Below are 14,821 nucleotides of genomic sequence, written 5' to 3' on the forward strand. Positions count from 1 at the left end.
TCCCAGCTTGTCTTTTAGGAGCTCTGAGTTCCAGTGCAGTGAGGAGCCCTGTCCAGCCTGCCAGAAGTTGAAAGGCCACAGGGAGGAAAACCGGGGGGGCCCCAGTGCACAGGCAGCACAATGGCCAGACATGGCACTGGCCATCCTGGACTTCTCAGCCCAGTCACTTTGTCAAATGACTACTGCTGTGGAAATGATCCCAGGCAAAACCAGAGAAGAATGAGCCAGAGTGACCCACAATGTCACAAAAAATAAGTTGCTGTTATAAACCGTGACATTTGGGGGTAGACTCTTCTGAGGCAATAGATGACATCATGGTAGCAGAAGGAGAAGTCTGCCTCCCTTCCAAGCCTTCATGGGAGCTGCTGTGCTTCTACCTAGCCGCCCATCACACCCATGTGCTGCCCCTCGCCAATCTCCCTCTGAGGGCTTCTGGGTACTCTTGGTGGGGAACTATCATTTCATGGGTTTGGTCCATGGGCTTCTCCTGGTCAGTGCTGATAAACTGCTCCACAATGACAACAGTGTTGTTAATGGTTATCTCTTTGAGGGGTGACAGGGATGGCATTATGAGCTAGAGATCACAGGAAAAAAAAAAGATTTTTCTTAAAAGAAAAACAAGAAAAGAAATGCTGGTCCCAGAAGACACTGCATTCTTGCCTTGGTCTTTGGTTTCAGAGCTTTTCCTAATAACTGGCACATGGCAGGCACCAATGAGACAGTGCAGTTCCTATAGCCCATTGGAAGTAATTCATCCCCAACCCCCCCTGAACAGGAGACGCCTGTAGATTCTCCTTATGAAGTGACCACCACATTTGTGGATATGTGGACAGAAATGCAATGACGATAATGGAAATTTCTTCCCTCACCGAGTCCAGCATTTCAGATCTCCCTGTCTCCTTTGATCCACCCATTAATTTTTTCATTTAAGAAATATTTATTGAATATCTACTCTGTGCTAGGCTCCGTGGTAGGTGCTGGAGACGAGAGAAGAGGATGCCCTCAAAGATCTCAGTCTAGTGAGCCAGAGGGGGATGTAACAGGTACATAGGATTCGATTAATTTATAAGAATAATTAATAGACAACTTATAAAGCAATATGAAGAGTCATGACAGCTATGGAAACAAGACCCAAAGTACAACCTTCTCACTTGGGCCAACTTGACAGTGATTCTCTACAAAATCAATACTTTGTCTCTACTCAGCAGCCTGCCATCTCTGGGGCTGATGTAATGTGGCCCAGATTTTCCTACACCATTTCCCAAACCCTCAAGGCAGCACAGCCCCCACACCCAAGCATCCCTGCTCTGACCTTTCATGGTGGGCTGTCATCATGCCCACCCATTGTCTCTTCGACTCCCCCAACAAACCCCCAGAGTAGGTCCTTCGAAGTCTCCTTTCTCAACATGGAAGAGGAAGCCTCAAATGTCCACATGGCAATGAATGCAAACATCTGTCAGTGCCTTGCCCACCTGCGCTGATTAAGAAATTACAACAGGAAATGTTTGAGCTGGAAGGGGCTCAAAGAACATTTAGTCCAACCCTCCTATGAGGAAACCGATGCCCAAGGACGTGGATAGTTGACCCAGCACAAAGCTATCCCTAACTACTGTCTATACCTCCCTCAATAGCACGGTGCATGAGAGCACGAGGCCTGGAACCCAGTCTTTGACTCTCAGTCCAGTGCTCTCTTCATTACATGGTGCACCTCATATCCTCTGCCAAGGAGCCAGGAGAAGAGTAATGAAAACAGGGTCAGTCACTCCCATGCCAGTTGTTCAAAGATGCTGACGTTGACAAAACTCCACCTATTAGAGCTCTGGAGAGATTCCCCCTGGGTGCAGGATGGTGACCATAACTAAATCAGCTGTGTGGCCAGAGGGACAGCACCACCTTCCCGCTACAACTGGGAACATGGGATGCTGAGGTTTGGATACTCTTTCCCACAATTCCATGACCTCATCAACAGCATGCTTTCAGCAGGCTTACCCAAGAGCCAATGAGCCCTGGGTACACTCCCAAGAGCTGTGTGTCTCCTGAAGGAATGGTTTCTTTTGATCTTTATGGACATGGCAACTCATGAAATGGATTGTTTCCTTCCTTGCAATAACTGCTAAGAAGCACAGGGCAGGATTTGCTGCCAGTCTGACCAAAGTGTGCATGACCTTCTGGCATATATTCTGAACAGGCAATTGATTCCAAGCTTCCATGCAGCTATCTACCCTTATTTTCCCCTCCCCCATCCTCAAGTTTCCTCATTTACTTGCTTCTTGTCCTGTGTACGTGCTGGAAACCCAATCGAACCTTTTGTTTTTGAGTAATTAAATAGATAAATAGAAAGCAAACAAGCTGGTTTTAAGACGAAACTGAGAAAAAAGTGGCAAGTGAGAGAACATATGCCTTGTATCTCCTCTAACTCAAGAGTGGAAACACCCACAAAACTGGGATTAGTTGGGGGACACTTCTATATACACAACACGCATATGGTCTAGAAGCAAGGGAAATATTGGAAATACTTCACACCCAGTCCAGCACAGCAATAACTCATCAAAACAGATCCTACCAATGCCGGCTGTAAATCACTGGCCCCAGCTATACTTGGGTACACCAGCTCCCATCAAGTGTGACCAGCAGGCAGGAAACCTGGACCTTTGTTCTCACTCTGACCCCAGCTACCTGTGTGCCCTCGAGCTGGCTGGAGCCTCATTTTCTTCACCTCTAAAATGAATCCACGATTTACAACTCCCCCAGCTCTCATATGGTCTAGCTTTCAATAAACCACACCTCTTTAAGGGAACTGGTTAGCACCACCAGGCTTACATCAAGGACGTGCTTTGGAAGACTCGCCCACCCACTGGAAATTTTACACAGAGCCCCTAAGTTATTATCCCGGCCAACCTCTAGATAATTTCCCCTTTCCAGTTTGCTGCTTGTGACATTAGGGCATGATGGAACACCAGCTTCACAATGGGATTCAATCTTATTAGCGGGAACCTGATTAGATTATATTTCACTGCAGCCCAGAGGCCACTGTATTTCAAGGACAGACAGGCCAACTGTGCTAAGAGCATGCAGAGACCCACTCTCTGCAGACCTCCAGGAATCCGACCCGAGCCTGCGGCAGGCACAGTAAAACACAGATGAGGCATAAGCATAGATTCCGACCTTGAGAAGGTGTTCCGGGCGTAGTGCATGATGCTGTCAAAGTCGTACGTTTCTCCCAGAGAGCTCACTTCCCCAGCTTCCATTTTTAAGAAATTATACTCCTGACCTGTGACACAACACTCTGTTAAGGCCTTTGAAAACCAAGGCAGGTACCTGAAAGGAGGCAGAGGGGGGAGAAGGAGGGCCCATAGCAACTTCTGAGAGCTCTGTTAGCCCAAATAACAGGGTTGTGGTCGTTCTCATTGTTTTTAACAGACTGGAAATTTGAAACTTCAAACAGCCCTGTTCTTCCAACCCACCACCCAACCCCTCCCCAAGTGCCCCTGGAAACTCTTATACTAAGTTTGTAGGCAGGTTCGATTATTAATCTGATCGTTCAAAAACTTAGAAAAAAAAATCTCTGATCTTGCTACTGAAGAACAAAAGAAAAATCAAAGAGTTAAGTTCAATCCCAAATAGTTCACAATTCAGACCTTGAAAGCATTTTAAGGCAAACATATTATTCAACCAGCTACTTTCATGTTCAACATAGACTTCTATATAAAATTATTTAATATAAGAAGTGGGGTGTTTTCTTTGTTTTTTTTTTTGTTTTGTTTTGTTTTGTTTTTAGTCTAGACACGCCTTGGGGCAGAACATTTCCAGGCCAAAATACTACTTTTACATGTATTTGTGTCCTAATTGTATTTCAGTTTCAAAAGGATGTGTTGCTGAAGTCAGCAAAAGTGACTCTTATAAAAGCAACCAGGAGAACTCTTTTTTTTTTTTTGGCTTCTCAGCCTTGATCCTGCAACAGTTACTCTGGTCCATTCTGTCCCTTTTAGGAAATGGAGTTGGATTTCATTGTCCTTTTACAACATGAAAAGTCATTTCGTTTCTGCTGTAACCTACAAGCTATGGCAGATGACCTCCCAGGAAGGGCCACAAATAACAGTGGCAGTGCTAGCAACAAATGTCTGCACAGTAGGGCTGCTGCCTCCTTACTTAACAAATGAGCATTCGTCGGGTCCCTGAAACCCCTCTCCTTTAACCCTGCCTGACCCAGGGGATGCCACCTTCCTGGCCAGTGGCTTCCAGACTCGGTACTGGCTCCTTACCTGGCTGGATGTTCTCTCTGATGATGGTGACATGCTGGTCTCTGTCGGGCCGAGTGTGTTCATGCCAGAACCCAACCACATGGCCCAACTCATGTGCCACGATGCCAAACTTGTCACAGTTTTTCCCAATGGATATGGCCTGAGGGCCTCCTCCTCGACGCCCAACATAGGAACAACAGCTGGACAGTGGCAGAAATACCCAGGTCAGCCGCTCAGAGAATAGGAAGAGTCTAATGCCCTTCCCCATGTGTGTGATTGTGTGTGTGCGTGCACGTGTGTGTGTGCACGCACACACATGCACGCACGCGCACACACACGCTAATCTAAAAGAAACAGATATTCAGAGCTGAAAGCACGTTCATTGTCCAAGTTACCTCCCAATACAGAAATTCCCTCCAAAAATTGTTCTCCTTTTTGGTGGTCACGGATCCACTTGAGAACCCAAAGAAGATAAGGCTTCTCTTCCTGGAATAAAGACCATACCCTCCCCAACCCTGCACCCCCAAGTCTCTCCTGAATCATCTCTGATGACGAGGAAAGGAGTCAGCTGAGTTTCTGTAAAGCATGGTACCCTTATCAGAGAAGCCTAAGAAATGACTCCCCTTCTGGGCAAAATTGCTTTTTCAAGTAACATTTATTCCTAACATATTATTATATATTATTCCTAATATAGAAAGGTATAAGAAAAGAAATAAACATGGCCCACAACCCCACCACCTCTATCACCCAGCTAACGTCTATCAAACATTAAAAGAAATATGTGTTCTGGGGCGCCCGGGTGGCTCAGTCAGTTAAGTGTCTGACTTGATTTAGGCAAAGGTCATGATCTCATGGTTCGTGGGTTCGAGCCCCACATTGGTCTCTAGGCTGACAGTGAGGAGCCTGCTTGGGATTCTGTCTCTCCCTTTCTCTCTGCCCCTACCCTGCTTGTGTGCTCTGTCTCTCTAAAAAGTAAATAAACATTTTTTAGAAGTATGTGTTCAAAAGAGTCAAGTATTAAGCCTCTCACCCCCATCTCTAATCTCTTCATCCAAAGATAACCATTGTTAACAGTTTCTTGGATATCCTTCAGGAAAATTAGACACGTATACTTTTTATTATAAAATGCACTATGTACATCATCCTTAATTTTTACCTTTTTTCCTCCTTAATGTAGAGATCTTTTTATAACAATGCATACAGACTTCCTTCATTCTTTTCAAAGCAACAAAGTACTAAATTTTCCTTAATCTGACTCCTATTAATGTACATTTGGGCTGATTCCAATTTTTATTAGTTAAAGCCTTATGGGAGAGGAAGACAAAACAAACAAATAACAACAAGCAAGACAAATAAATGGTTGGACTCCTGTTTGTAGCATTGGGATTGAGAGATAAACGGGTTCATACATTTGAGATTTGATAGATACTATCAAATTGCAATCCCCAAATGTTGGGTCTACTTATATGCCCACTAATGATATATTTAAAAGCCCTATTTCCATGCAACCTGGCCAACACTGGCTTTACCAGATTCTTTTTGTCAGTTGGATAGGTGAAAAATGGTATTTCAGTGTATCGAGATTGGATAGTTTTCCATGTTTTCTATGACATTTGTATTTTTTTTCTTGTGAGCTATGTGATCACCTCTTTTCCCCATCTTCTTTTGGGCTGTCCATCTTTTTACAAATGATATATAAGGACCCTTTGTGAATTAAGGAAACAAGTCTTTTGATTGTCAAATGTATTGCAGATATTTTTCTCACTTTGTTTCTCAGTTTGCTTTTTTGTTTATGTATTGTCTTGGTTTTGTCTACACCACATATAATTTTTAAATTTCAATGTATGGAATGTCTTCACTTTCCTACATCCTGCTGGGAAAGGCCATCTACCTGCCAGGATCGTCAATAAAATCCATTCTTGCTTCTCTCATAATAAAATAATAAAATTTTCAAAATAATTTTTAAATCTCTTTTCATTTCTTTATTTTTCCTTTTAAAAATGTTTACTATATTTGATCCGGCTAGAATCATTTTGATGTAAGAAGTGAGGTAGGAATCCAGCTTTATTTTTTTCACAACAAGCTGTCTATCTCAGTATTAAAATATCCCAAATGACTAATCCAGCTCTCACTCATTTAAGATGCTACCTAAATTCATGTATAGGCATATGCACTTTAAACTCTTTTGTTCTGTTCCAAATGGTTTTAATTATTACTAACTTCATTTGTATTTTACATCCTAGATGTTTGAACAGACCATCAGACCACTCCCCATAATCCCCTCCATACCTCCATCCCCCTGTCCCTGTGTCCTTTCTCTCTCTCTCTACGCCTCTCTCTATATATCCCTCTATTTTTCTCTTTCTTCTTATTCTCTCTCTCTCTCTCTCTCTCTCTATATATATATATATATATCCCTCTCTCTGCCTCAGTCTCTCTCTCCCTCTCTCTGTCTCTGTCTCTCTCCTTCTCTGTTGGTTATTTCTACATGGTTGTTCCTCCAGATAAACTCTAGTGCCATTTATTTAAGTTGTTGAAATATATATACACATATGCCCACATATACATAAATGTAGATATCTGAATCCAAATGGCATGCTTTTATAGGTTATTTTAGGGAGTTCTGCATCTTTACAATGTTGAATATTCCCATACCAGGAAGTGGTATGCATTTCCATTTTTACTTTTTTTTTAAGTGTCCTTAGAGTTTTAGCATTTTCTTCTTACAGGTCTGGAGCATTCTTGCATTTTTATTAGGTTTATTCTTAGAGATATTATTTATTATGTCTCTATTAAAGTGATATTTTTCCTATTACAGAAGTGTATCAGATTGTTTCATTATAAGGAAAAGTAATTTTTTGTTTACTACTTTTGTATTGAGTCACCTTAATAGGGTCTCCTTTTGTTTCTAGTAGTTTCTCAATTGCTTTTCTGGGTTTTTAGACACGGTCATATTAACTTCAAACAATGCAAACATTGCCTTGTTCCTGCCAATACTTGTCATATGTATTTCCCTCTCTTATTTAACTATATTAGCTAGTATTTCCCAAAATATGTAGAATAATTATGGTGATCATGAACACCTTTGCCTTGTTCCTGATTCTAACAGAAATGCTTCTAGAATTATCAGTTTAATTCAATGTGGGCTCTTGGGATACACACACACACACGCGCGCGCACACACACACACACACACACACAGAGGTTTAGCCATAGCTCTTTAATTTAGAATTGCAGGGCTTTTATTATCTCGACATCTTATAATATCAATCCTGAATTCTTTATGATCTAAGAGTTGTAAACAAAAAATAGAGCTTTTCATTTACTAGGTAATGCAGGCGTGTTCATTCTACTTTTTGTTATTATGTCTAGTTTCATTGCTTTGTAATCAGAGCCTATTTTAACGCTGTTTCTGCCTTTGAGAACTCATTGAGGTGTTCTTAATGCTTAATAGATGGACAATGTCTATAAATGTTCAACATGCACTTACAAAGAAAAGATGTGTTATCAGATTGCCGAATCTGATAGACCCATAGGATCAACTCTTAATTACATTTTTCCAATCCTCAACAGATCTCTACTTATTTTTTGGTCAACTTGACATTGATCTACTTGAGTTGACAGAAATGAAATAAAGTCGCCTGCTGCTGGTGTTTCTGTCAATTTCCCCTTGAATTCCCTGGGGCTTGCTTTATGACTCTTAATGCTATGCTATTTGGTGCATAAAGATTTATGACAGTTATATTCTCACTGTAGCTTGTACTCTTTCTCATTATAAAGTGCCTCACCTTTTTTTTTTAAACACTTTCTGACTTTAAAAACAAAACAAAACAGGAATGAAACAAAAAAGGCCTTGTCTATAACTAAAATTATGATCCCAACGTTCTTTTTGTTAGCATTTGCCTGTATGCCTTCTTTCCTTTTACATGTAAACCTTTCTGGGTCATTTTTCCAGTAGTCATTTCATGCATACGCCATGTAGTTGGGTTTAAGTATTTGAACCAGAACGGGGAACTTTTTCTTCCAGTGAGAGAGTATATCACACTTACATTTATTGGCATAACAGATAAGTTTAATCAAAATCCAGGCATCTTATTGTGTGTTGTTTTCTGGAGGAAGTCTGTAAGCCCACGGAGCCCATAAAATTACCCACAGAGTTTTGCATAAATGCATATCTGTCATGAGGAAGCCCATAGCTTCATCAGGTTCTCAGTAGGACTGCTGACCTCAAATTGGTTCAGAACCACTGCTCCATACAAAACATTCCCAATTCCTTCGATTGCTCCCATGACAGGAGATCCAGACCCCTTGTCTTCCTAGAGTCTTCTTCGTGACCCACCTACTTTGTCACCAGATTGTGAGTTCATTGATGGCAAGGGGAATTTCTGACAAACCCTAGATTGCTACTTATTACAGCTCCTTGGAACGATTTGGTTGTACAGAGAAAACTCAAGACTCACAAGCCATCTGTCTGCCTCTGATTCCTCTGAGACGGCCTTGCTTTCACTTACTTACCCGCACGTTCTGTAACTGAACACAATAAAGCTCTCTTCATCAGTCCTTTCTATGAAGGTCACACAGGTGTGCTTCTCCCAGTGTCTCATAGCCTGCTTAAAAATGGCTCTCTGGCTTCCTGAAATGACAGGGCAAAGCTCATCACTTCACTGATAGGTCCGTGCCTTCCTTCGATGCTGTAAGGCGTGCTGACTTATAACACTCATTCCAATGATCAAAAGAACTTGTTGGGGTGACCCAAGATAGAAACGCACTAGGAATAAGGATTGCCCTTGCTAAGGATATAACTTTCCTGAATCACCAGAACTCAGTAAGGGCTTGTGGATTGGAAAAGAGAGTAAAAATAGATGGTCAGAATATCCCAAGCTCCCCAACTTGTCCTGTGAAGGGAAAGTACTTAATTAAGCTTTAGAAAAATCTTACTCGGGTTATTCAATTTGGAAATTTTAGGCTTTTGAAGGAGCTCACCAGTACTGCATTCTGCAGCCTCTTTTTATTTTATATCTATAGGAGTGTATGTCCATATGCTCTAAAAAGTTTATTTTCATGTACATTCATGCTACTTTTGCATGGGCGTGCACTGTCTTCTGGTGGATCCTTGCGCCTCATTTTCTACAAAGCCTTTGAAAACAGATGGATTTCGTACTTTCTCTGAACATGTCCTCATAGTTCCTTGAACGGAAATGTGTTGAAAAGTAGAACAATAAGTAAATTGTCTGGGAGCAACAACAAAGTAGCTGTAAACTGTGGCTGATAGTTACTTGCAGTCGGTAAGTATTCTTTTTAAAAAATCTATCAGCCTGAGATAAAGAAGACTATTTTGATTTTGCTAGAAATAATGAGAAGGATCTAGAAAAAAATAGTGGTTTGGGGAGTACAAATGATGATTAGGGGTGGGTTCTGAGTTCTAGAGTGACCTTGTTGCCAAAAGCAAACAAACAAAGCACTGGGGAGGCTCCCGTCATAGCCTGGAAGACATGGGGGTGGGGGTCAAATTGTTGTCCCCAAAAGCACACATATAGAATAAAGAGTCACCTAGCTGTCCATTTTTTTTTTTTTTACATCTTGACACTTTTAGTTCAAATTGTTTATATAGCTCACTCACCAAAATAGCAATCCCACTAATTACAGAATAACAAAAACCACCACATAAAGAAAATTCTCTCTATAAAATTAGCTGATTTTGATGAAGGTTATATACATCTTTGGTCAGAAAAGCACACCAGCTCTGAAAGAACACAGGTAAGCACCAGAGACCAAAGGTGAGTAGCTGGTCAAAATTCCAACATTCAAATCCATTAGACACGCTCCTTTTCTCCCAGTAGGACTGGGAGCTCCTGGAGGTGAAGTCTTGGCCTTTTTATCACCAGCACCTACTTAAGTATCAGGCAAGCATCCTGGGTTACTGTCTCATGAGTGACGCTGCCAGGAGAGAGGAGGGGTGGCCCGGAGGCACTCCGTGCTCTCCGCCAGCTCCCAGGTCCCTGTCATCCACGTCTTCACAGTGCCTTTACCCATCAGTGGTTTTCAGTGGCTCTGGGACAGCTGCCTCATCAACAGCCTCCCCCAGAAGCCACAGAACCGCAGAAAGGAGGCTGACTTGTAGGTGCTGGCAGAATTGAGAGCCTGGAAGAGGCAGCTCCGTGTGGCTTTCCACTCAGGCATTTGACTAATACTGGCCACAGGCCTGCTATGGGCATAACTGTTGAATGTCTACTACTGTTCTGTTCTAGGTGTTGCAGATATAGGAATGAAAGCAAGACAAAAAAAAAAAAAAAAAAAAAAGATCCCTGCTCCCACAACGATTGGGCAGAGACAAAAAACAGGCAAACAAAATAAAAGTCAAAGCATTTCAGGTAGTGGGAAGTACTACAAAGACTAGAAAGTGGGGTGCTGAGAGTGAGTGGCTCGTGGGAGTGTTGGGGGTATCAGGGAGGCAAAGAAGGCTTTTGGGGGGACATGCCATCTGATTTGAGGTGCTGGTGATAAGAAGAAACCATGAGAAGGTCTGGGGAAAGAATGTTCTAGGCAAACAGGGCAAGTGCAGGTGTGCTAGGACAGCCATGAAATGGGCATGTTCCAGAAAGGAAAGGTGCCTGTGAGGCCAGCACACAGGAACTGGGGAGAAGAGAGGAGGAACAGGGTAGGACACCGGGTGGGACAGGGGGCAAGGGCTGCCTGGAGGAGGGCCTTGGAGGCCATGGTCAAGAGTTTCAGCTTCATTTGTAGTGATGGGAAGCCACTGGCTGACATACATATTTTAAAGATAATGATACCAATAGCAAATATTACTATGTGCCAGGCACTATTCTAAGTGCTTTATCTAAATTAACTCATTTAATTCTCAAAACAACCCTATGGATTAGAAAATATTATCATCCCCATTTGCATAAGAGGGGACTGAGGCATGGAGGGGTTAAGTAACTTGCCCCAGGGTGTACTGTTGGCAGGTGCCACAGCCCAGCCAGGGTTGGCCACTCTGGTTACCGTGTGGAGTGCTGCAGGGGTGGGGGGTGGTCCCGACTTCTCATCCAGGCAGAACACAGGTAAGCCTTCCTGTGCAGCCGCTCACAGCTTCCTTCTGTCTGGAGGGCTTTGCTCACATACCCATTATGCAACCTCTGCCTATATTTCAAGACCAGGGCCCTATGTCATGCCCTGCACGAAGCCTTGGGGACTAGGTGATCACCTTTGAAGACACAGCCCTACCAGAGAGTGCAGCTTCCCCAGGCTTAGTGCACAATGGAGCATTAGCAGGTAGGACTGCTATGGTCCCAGCATCTGCTCCATTCCACCTGGACTCTTCCTGGGAGGACACCGTCAAGCTAGGGAGACAGCACCCAGCCTCAAAGGAGGCCTCATCTGGGACCACTGACCAGTGAAGTTCCCTCCGATGACGTAGGGGATGACCCCTCCAGGCCATATCCTCTCTGCCCTCGAGGTTGTGGCTCTTCGGACACGCGGAGAAAAGGTCTCAGCTCTGGCATTCGAGGTTCCGGGGCTCTGCAGAAGCATAGCATTTTCCTGGCCATCTGCAAGAGAGGCATGCTGCCATTTACTTTGCCTTGAATTCCTTCTGTACATTATGGTTAAGACTGTATTATTCATGAATCCATAAAAAGGGGGGTGTGATGGGGCGCCTGGGTGGCGCAGTCGGTTGGGCGTCCGACTTCAGCCAGGTCACGATCTCGCGGTCCGTGAGTTCGAGCCCCGCGTCAGGCTCTGGGCTGATGGCTCGGAGCCTGGAGCCTGTTTCTGATTCTGTGTCTCCCTCTCTCTCTGCCCCTCCCCCGTTCATGCTCTGTCTCTCTCTGTCCCAAAAATAAAAAAAAAAAAAAAAAAAAAAGGGGGGTGTGAAGAACCTGTGTTCTACAGGGGGTATTTGGTCTGTTGAGGGTTTTGAACCCCTGGGTGTTAGTAAGGGTGCCAGGCCTCTGAGGGAAGCAAGTCTGGCTTGTTAGAAGCCTTGAACAGGCCCTGTGGGGCAAAGGGCAGCCAGAGACCCTCAGACTCAAGCTGCCCGGACAAGGCATCCTTTGGGAAGGAGCCGAGTTAGGGGTGTGCTCTCTTCTTAGCACTGGGAACACCCGAGGAAACTATTGAACCAGTCCCCTGCCCTGATGAAATACCCATCAGTGTTGTAAAGTTTGAAAACGATTTGGCCAGTCTGACAAACAGAGTGAACCAGTCGGTGATGCTGGGAAAATAAACTCTTTGCAAGATAACCCCCTGGAAAAAGCTGAGCCTCAGAAAATCCCCAACTCCTCCCAGTCTCTTGGCACAACTGGACCTTTCAGAGAGAAACGTGCAGAAGAAATGAAGGCTCTGTTAAGGTCCTGAGTCCAAGGTGTGGCTCCCGGAAATAGCAGAGATAGACAGGTGGGATAAAATCGCTCAAACCTATGGCAACCAAAGAGCTGACTCCACATTCATTTTCTTGGTCATTCCGACAATGTAAGATTTTGTTTTCAGGCTGCTTGCTCAGATTCCCTCACGATTCTCACTTGGAGCATTTGCTCTCTAGTTTCTGGATCGTTTCCCTAAAAATCAGCTTTTGATTTTGTTGGTCCCTTTCATTTTTTTATTATTTCATTAATTTTACGTATGTTATTACTTCCTTCCATTTTCACTTATTTTATTCTGATGTTTCCTTTCTATCTTCTTCTCTTTTTTAAAAACTGGAGATAGCATTCACACACCCTAATAGACACTCTTTGAAGGTATACGACTTGGTGGTTTTTTGTATATTCACAAAGTCGTGCAACCATCACCACTGCAGAACTCTACACTTTCACCGCCGCAAAAAGAAACCTACTAGCAGTCACTCCCCATTCCTACCCTCCCCCCAACACCCCGCCCAGTCCTTGGCAACCAGTAAATCCACTTTTTGTTTCTATGGATTTGCCTATTCTAGACATTGTACATAAATGGAATCATGCAGCATGTGGCATTTTGTGTCTGGCCTTCTTTCACTTAATAGGTTTTCAGGGTTCATCCGTGTTGTGGCATCGATCAGTCCCGCATTGTAACTTACGGCTGAATAATATTCTATTGAGTGGATATACCACATGTGTTTATCCGTTTCTCAGCGGATGGGCATTTGGGTGGTTGCTACTTTTTGGCTATCACGAATGATGCTATTATGCCCATTAACGTACACGTTTTTGTGTGGAAGTATGTTTTCAGTTCTTTTGGGTATATGCGAAACACTGGAATTGTTGGGTCACACAGTAACTTTATATTTAACCCTTCGAAGAACTACCAGACTGCTTCCCCTCAGCAACATACCAGGGTTCCAGTGTTTCCACATACTTGTCAACATTTGCTATTGTCAAGCTTGCTGATTTTAGCCATCCTAACAGGTGTGGTGTGGCGTCTCATTATGGCTTTGATGTGCATTTCCCTAATGACTAATGATGCCGAACAGCTCTTCATGTTCTTATCAGTCATTTGCATATCTCCTTTGAAGAAATGTCTTTTCAAATCCTGTGTCTATGTCTTAATTGGATTGTCTTTTTACTGTGTTATAATTATTCTTTATATATTCTGGATACCAGACCCTCATCAGACATAGGATTGATAAATATTTTCTGTAGGTTGTCTTTTCACTTTTACAATAGTGTGCTTTGAAGCATGAAAGTTTTAAATTTTGATGAAGTCCTAGTTATCCATATTTTTTCTTTTGTTTCTTATGCTTTTTGGGCCATATCTGAGAAATTACAGCCTAATCTAACCTCACTAAGATTCATATCTATGTTATATCTATTTACACCTACAGTTCTATAGTTTTGGTGCTTATATTTAAGTCTTTAATCATTTTGAGTTAATTTTTGTATATGGTCTGGGGTAAGGGTCCAATTTTATTCTTCTGCGTGTGGATATCCAGTTTTTCTAGCACCATTTGTTGAAAAAATTAGTTTTTCCCCTACAGAACTGTCTTGGCACTCTCCTAACAAATCAGTTGATCATCCTTTTCTGGCTTCTTTGGGTGAGTGTTTGGCACATAATTTTCAATCCTTCTTACATTCTAATACTAACATTTTAAGGCTAAAATTTCTCTGAGTTCCCCTTTACCTGAATTCTATCATTTGACATGCACATTTCAATATCAGACATTGATATATTCTATTAGCTCCATTTAGACTTTCTTCTTTGATCTTTGACTTATTTAGAAGTGTGACTTTTAACTTCTAAACATCTGTTTCTCTGTGGGTGTTATTAATCTCTAACATTACTTTGTGTTCTAAGAACCCATTCTCCAAGGCAGGGGCGGGGGTGGGCAGCAAACTTTTTTCCGTAAAAGGCCAACAGTAAATATTTTAAGTTTTGTGGTTAATATATTCTCTGTTGCAACTATCCAGTTATGCCACTGTAGTGTGAAAGCAGCCATAGACAATATGTAAATGAATGAGTATGGCTCTGTTCCAATAACAGTTTATTTGCAAAAACAGATGGCAGGCTGGATTTGGCCTCCTGGTCATAGATGACTAGTCCATGCTCCAAGGTATCAATTCTTTGGTAGTTTGAATCTTCCTTTGTAGCCCAGTATGTGATTGATTTTTATA

At 42.6% G+C, this 14,821-nt stretch overlaps 1 protein-coding gene across 1 annotated transcript in view; it reads right to left on the reverse strand.

The window, feature by feature from the left end:
• Window positions 1–14,821, reverse strand: part of TLL2 (tolloid like 2) — a 127,425-nt gene that overhangs the window by 44,288 nt on the left and 68,316 nt on the right. Inside the window, exons 4-7 of the mRNA XM_086680518.1 lie at window positions 11,633–11,788; window positions 8,757–8,874; window positions 4,263–4,441; window positions 3,166–3,271 (exon numbers count right to left, since the gene is read on the reverse strand). Of these exons, the coding sequence (XP_086536644.1) occupies window positions 3,166–3,271; window positions 4,263–4,441; window positions 8,757–8,874; window positions 11,633–11,788 (559 nt within the window). The remainder of the gene's footprint in view (window positions 1–3,165; window positions 3,272–4,262; window positions 4,442–8,756; window positions 8,875–11,632; window positions 11,789–14,821) is intronic.

This window comes from Puma concolor, chromosome D2 (genome assembly GCF_028749965.1).
Source record: "Puma concolor isolate L17-30 chromosome D2, mPumCon1.1.hap2, whole genome shotgun sequence".
Lineage (NCBI taxonomy): Eukaryota > Metazoa > Chordata > Mammalia > Carnivora > Felidae > Puma > Puma concolor.